The sequence below is a fragment of the Spinacia oleracea genome, chromosome 3 (genome assembly GCF_020520425.1).
Source record: "Spinacia oleracea cultivar Varoflay chromosome 3, BTI_SOV_V1, whole genome shotgun sequence".
NCBI lineage: Eukaryota > Viridiplantae > Streptophyta > Magnoliopsida > Caryophyllales > Amaranthaceae > Spinacia > Spinacia oleracea.
Genome location: NC_079489.1, coordinates 26,901,396 through 26,907,690, shown reverse-complemented (window position 1 = coordinate 26,907,690; position 6,295 = coordinate 26,901,396). Strand labels below are relative to the sequence as shown.

The following is a 6,295-nucleotide window of genomic DNA, read 5'->3' as shown; positions in this document are numbered from 1 at the left end:
AAGGCGGATCCGGACGTGCTGTGGACTATCTACGGAGGGACGACACTTGGAGTCCTAAAAGACTTGTTCTTGTTCTGTTCGGGCGCAGCTAGGGAAGGCACGCAACAAAGAGTATGCATCTAAATTATGCTATATGATTATGTGTAAATAATATGTATTCCTGGCTTAATGGTTGTTTCCGCATGATTTATGTATTATCATATGTATCATAACCTAACACGTATTATCGTGGCGGTGTCGGTTTTATTCGGCATCCCTTTGTGCCTTGTTATCAGTTAATCACTTCGCAAGTTTTTTGGGTGATGGCTGTTGGTTTTTCGTGTATTTCCTTTTGTGGCCATGTATTTATAACAAGTAATTTTTGATTTCATATTTACTTCATTTTGCGTATGATACTTCCAATTATGCCGGTATTACTATATTGCCAAGTTGTTGAATGTTATATTTCGAAATGAATGTTCCTCATACTGATATGATTTGTTTAACTTGTTGAATGTTATACTTCGAAATGGAGTGCACCTTAACGGCGTTCATTTTCTCTAAAGCTATTAGTTATATCAGTTTATTATGGATTGCTACGCTTCACAGTAAAGTTCCATACGGGATTTATTTTCTTTACAACTACTGATCACATCCATACACTTCGTTTACGGCTACTGATCTCATTTTTATACTTCGTTGAATGCTATGCTTCACAATGGAGTGCCCCTTAACGGCATTTATTTTTTCCAAAGTTACTAATCACATCAACATTATTATGGACTGCTACGCATCACAGTAAAGTGCCCATACGGCATTTATTTTCTTTACAGCTACTGATCACATCCATACACTTCGTTGAATGCTACGCTTTACAATGGAGTGTCCCTTAACGACATTTATTTTCTCCAAAGTTACTTATCACATCAACTTATTATGGACTGCTACGCTTCACAGTAAAGTGCCCCTTACGGCATTTATTTTCTTTACAGCTACTGATCACATCCATACACTTCGATGAATGCTACGCTTCACAATGGAGTGCCCCTTAACGGCATTTATTTTCTCCAAAGTTACTTATCACATCAACTTATTATGGACTGCTACGCTTCACAGTAAAGTGCCCCTTACGGCATTTATTTTCTTTACAGCTACTTATCACATCCATACACTTCGTTGAATGCTACGCTTCACAATAGAGTGCCCCTTAACGGCATTTATTTTCTCCAAAGTTACTTATCACATCAACTTATTATGGACTGCTACGCTTCACAGTAAAGTGCCCCTTACGGCATTTATTTTCTTTACAGCTACTGATCACATCCATACACTTCGCTGAATGCTACGTTTCACAATGGAGTGCCCTTTAACGGCATTTATTTTCTCCAAAGTTACTTATCACATCAACTTATTATGGACTGCTACGCTTCACAGTAAAGTGCCCCTTACGGCATTTATTTTCTTTACAGCTACTGATCACATCCATACACTTCGTTGAATGCTACGCTTCACAATAGAGTGCCCCTTAATGACATTTATTTTCTCCAAAGTTACTTATCACATCAACTTATTATGGACTGCTACGCTTCACAGTAAAGTGCCCATACGGCATTTATTTTCTTTACAGCTACTGATCACATCCATACATTACCTTTGCGTGTTGATTTATGCAGCGTTTGTTTTTTGCTTTTTTCTTCCTTCATTTATGGACTGGTCGTATGTGAGGACCGCCCTAATTATACATAACAGCAAAATGCAGACTGCTATTTCAATCAGTCTGCTCATACATCATCATTACAGTTTTTTCAAACATAGTACTTTCTCAGAGTACTGGCGTTCCAGGAGTTTTTGAGCGCGGTACCATCCATTTGCATTAACCGGTATGATCCACGAACAATTTCCTCCCATATCTGGTATGGTCCTTCCCAATTAGCTGTCAGCTTTCCTTGAGCATTTCCTTTTCCTGTTGCCGCCGTTCTTCGCAGTACCAGGTCTCCTACTCCTAGAGGCCGGTGTTTCACTTTCTTGTTGTACGCTCTGCTCATTCTGCTTTTGTATGCTGCCGAACTGATTTCTCCTTTCATGCGGATTTCTGGCATGAAATCCAACTGATGTCGCAGCAGCTGATCGTTTCTTTCCTCATCGTAATGCTGGATTCGCATGGTTGGCAGAGCCATTTCTGCCGGTATGACTGCCTCAGATCCGAAGCTTAACTTAAACGGACTCTCGCCGGTAGCCTCCTTGATAGCAGTTCTGTTGCACCACAAAATGTCTGGCATAAGATCTGCCCATTTGCCTTTACAGTCTTCTAGCTTCTTTTTCAGCGCAGCCAGGATTTGCTTATTCGCCGCCTCTGCTTGCCCATTGCTCTGTGGGTGACATACTGACGAGTGAGCCAACTTTACTCTGTATAATCCCAGGAAGCATTGTATGGGTGCACAATCAAACTGTGACCCATGATCAAAAACTATTGCCTGCGGCAGCCCGAACCTTGTTATTATATTTTTCCATATGAACTTTTTCACCTAGTTTCACTACAAGAAATTGATTAATTACCAACCGCTAAAATTGGTTGGTAAAACGCGAAAAACGGTTGGTAAAATATTTTGCGACCGCCAACGGTCGCAAAAAAGCGGTCAGTTTTCACCTGGACGGTAATTTAGGAAACTCCAACTGGAAGGCGGTCGCTAAAATTTACCGACAGGATTAGCGACCGCAATAAACAGTCACTAAATTAGTGACCGCCAAGCAGTCGCTAATTTAGTGACCGCTAAGGCAGTCGCTAATTTAGCGACCGCCTAGACGGTCACTAAATTAGTGACTGCCTTGGTGGAGGTCACTAAATTAGTGACTGCCTAGGCGGTCACTAATTTAGTGACTGCCTTGTTGGCGGTGGGTAAATTAGTGTCTGCCCTAGCGGTCACTAAATTAGTGACTGCTTTGGTGGCGGTCACTAATTTAGTGACTGCCTAGGCGGACACTAAATTAGTGACTGCCTTGGTAGCGGTCACTAAATTAGTGACTGCTTTAGTGGCGGTCACTAAATTTGTGACTGCCTTTGCGGTCGGTAATTATGCAAATATCATTTGCAGCCAATTTTGTAAAATCGCATATATGCCTGTATAAATATTCACTAGTGGAAAAAGGGTCATTTGCATCGCACTTTTAAGCACATTTGCGTCGCACATCGTGCGTGGCAAAAGCTCTCGACGCAAATGACTAAAAGTCATTTGCGTCGCACATTTGTGCGACGCAAATGAACCTTATTTGCGTCGCACATTTAGCAATTGTGCGTTGCAAATGACTTTTCAGCACCATGCCTGAAAAGTCATTTGCAACGCACATTAGCTAAATGTGCGACGCAAATGACTTTTCAGCACCATGCCTAAAAAGTCATTTGCAACGCACATTAGCTAAATGTGCGACGCAAATGACTTTTAGGCGAAAAAAAAAAGTCATTTGCCACGCACATTAGCTAAATGTGCGTTGCAAATGACTTTTTTTTAAAAAAAAAAATTCGTTTTTTAATATTTTAGTTACAACCCAATAAAAGGCAAATTCACCATAGATCAGCCAACATGTTGATAACCTAACTACACTTTTAACATAAAAGTTTAAGTGAACCATAAACGAATGAGGCCCAAGATATCATTCAAGCAGATGAAAAAAACTCCATTGTCAGACCAAAATCAAACAAATTACAATATGAAATAAAAATAAAAATTTGAACCGAGAAAAAAAAAGCCGAGAAATTAAAATTGAAGCACACTAAATTATGAATTTACAGCGTTCGTGCGACACTAAGACAAACAGGGAGGACTTCTCCTGGACGCTTCAAAATTTCAATTACCAAATCAATTTGAGAGTTGAGATCATGCTTGGATAAGCAACTTCCCATGACACACGTAGCACGCAGCGTCAGCGTCAGCGTATTCAAAGACAAATGAGGGAACCATTCAAGAGTCCCAAGAGCAAGATCAAAGGCGACAATTCTCACAAGTTTAGCGGATTGAAGAGCAATTGTTACCGAGTTTGTTTCCCTTTCTCAAGTTTTAACTTTTCAGTTCTCCTACAATAAAAATTTAGAAATTCATTAATTATCTGAACAGCTTGTTTTCAGTCTCAAGAAATGATTCAAACCTACCCAGATCAACAAAAAAACTAACATTAGGTTCATATTTCTCACTAACTGCGCCACCTTTTTGTTTCTGGAATTGGATGTACCGCAATGTGCTTGCAAAGAAAGCTTCAGCAGCAGAATCTGTTGCCGCATTATCACTTTGCATCTCTGTAGTAATTAATTCCATTAGATCCTGGATTGTATTGACGGTGATTTGGTTGTTTCCCTTCTCAAAAAAATAGAGATACCTAAATATGATGGCAAACTCCAAACTTAAATATGCTGTGAATTATCATGGAAATTCAAACATCCAACACGGTCAGAAAACAAACTTTTCTAGCAAGTAGAGAGCTTACTTATTGATGATTTCAATGAACAGCATAACTAAACCACCACTACCCCGAGTAGCATTAGCCATCTGTTGAGCGGCATTTGCGATTTTTAGAGCCCGCTTTAAGCAAAGTAGAACCCTGCATAAAGGAAAACCAATTAAATACACGATAAGGAATTCCAAACCTACCCAGATCAACAAAAAACTAACAACTTAAAAAAAAAATCAAAATCCTCAATTAAAAAGTTCAAAATACTCGAATTGACAAACTAACCAACACGATCAAACCCTATATTTATAATAAAACAACTTCAATCCTGCTGTGAGAAACCGGTTACAGTAATTGGCTAAGCTGAAACTGTCATTCGACAGACCGATAGTAATGCGTTGAATAGAAAAAACATTTCCTTATTTTACTAATTGAATAGAGGCCTCACCTTGGGAGAAAACCAATGGCACTGACCCTCACTCAGTGGAGTATCCGAACTACTATAACTGCAGTTGAAGAATACACATTGGTTGTATCCTCCTACATTCACTAAATCATATTAGAACAACACAACAAGCATCAAACTGATGTTTAAATTTGTGTGAGCACAATGTAAGCAACAAAAATATCAAAACAACTAAAAATATGAAAGAAAATAGTTTAACTTCCAAAGAACTATTGATTTTAAAAATTGAATACTCACCAAGACCAGGACTATCTCTGAGCTCATACTTGATATGAGGCTGCCTCCCAACAAACCCATCACCCTCTACAATATCAGGCACCATCTGAAATCAAAATCCTCAATCAAAAGTTCAAACAATTGCTAAAAATGTTCGAATTTACAAACTAACTAACACAATTCATCAAAACAATATAAAAAGTAAAAATTAATTGAAGTTGGATTCATGGTAAAGAGGGGGGAAATACCTAAGAAATAAGGTAATCAATGACGGCGGCGACGTTAACCGAAGATCCAGCTCCAACGGTTTGGCGTTTCACCCAACCTTAAAAACCCTAGAAATAGGCTGATAAACAAGAACCCTTGAAATCTTCTATACACCGTAGGCTGATAAACAAGAACCCTAATTAACATAAATTGCACTGTACCTAAATCGCCGACGAACTAATTCGCAGAATTGGATCGGAGACTCGCTAGCAATCGAGCTGCACTGCTTTGAAATGTCTCCTTCTTCGCGGCGGAATCTAGGATTTTTCTCTTCGAGCCGTGTTTTCGCAAATCTTGATTTTTCCGGGTAAATTAAAGGCAAAATACGTATAGTGGTTAGAGGAGATTTCAAATGAATGAAAGATTGAGAGGTATTGACATCTCATGAATGGAGTTCTGGAAAGAAGAAGAGAGAGAAAAAGAGGGGAGAAGGAATAATTAAAAACTTCCGAATTTTTTTTACCTCCTCTGCGTCGCAGAATTACTAATCTGCGACGCAGGTGACTTAAAGAGTCATTTGCGTCGCAGATTAGTAATTCTGCGACGCAAAGGAGGTAATATTTTGCGTCGCATTATTACTAATCTGCGACGCAAATGACTCTGAGAACATTTTAGAGTCATTTGCGTCGCAGATTAATAATTCTGCGACGCAAATGACTAATTTTAAAGCTTAGAACTGTCAATTGCGTCACATGTTTAAATGTGCGAGGCAAATGTGGTGATGCAAATGATTGTTTTTCCACTAGTGATTATATATGTACCTGTAAATATTATATATGCCTGTATATATACGAATTTATATAAATTCTGTAAAATCGTATGAAACCTGATCGATGTTATAATATTAAACCTGTTCAAAGTCATACAACAAAGATTCATAATACACATAATGTTGTTCAAACATGTTAATACGAAAAGTTATAACTA

General features: G+C 38.7%; 1 protein-coding gene across 8 annotated transcripts; it reads right to left on the bottom strand.

The window, feature by feature from the left end:
- Window positions 1–3,625: 3,625 nt before the first annotated feature.
- On the bottom strand, window positions 3,626–6,103 carry LOC130470738 (vacuolar protein sorting-associated protein 35B-like). 8 transcript variants are annotated; one of them, XR_008931464.1, is made up of 7 exons: window positions 5,530–6,103; window positions 5,350–5,447; window positions 5,123–5,207; window positions 4,868–4,959; window positions 4,456–4,569; window positions 4,146–4,267; window positions 3,626–4,048 (listed from the first exon to the last, which is right to left on the bottom strand). XR_008931464.1 is itself a non-coding variant. In XM_056841258.1 (5 exons), the coding sequence occupies exons 3-5, from the start codon at window positions 4,515–4,517 to the stop codon at window positions 4,032–4,034; spliced, it is 303 nt and encodes a 100-aa protein (XP_056697236.1). In that variant the 5' UTR covers window positions 4,518–4,569; window positions 4,868–4,968; window positions 5,123–5,320; the 3' UTR covers window positions 3,626–4,031. The 8 variants fall into 8 exon arrangements, 2 of the variants coding, with proteins under 2 accessions (XP_056697236.1, XP_056697235.1); XR_008931461.1 differs by having other exon boundaries at window positions 4,146–4,347; window positions 4,868–4,968; window positions 5,530–6,099; XR_008931462.1 differs by having other exon boundaries at window positions 4,146–4,347; window positions 5,123–5,188; window positions 5,530–6,099.
- Between the last annotated feature and the right edge of the window lie 192 nt (window positions 6,104–6,295).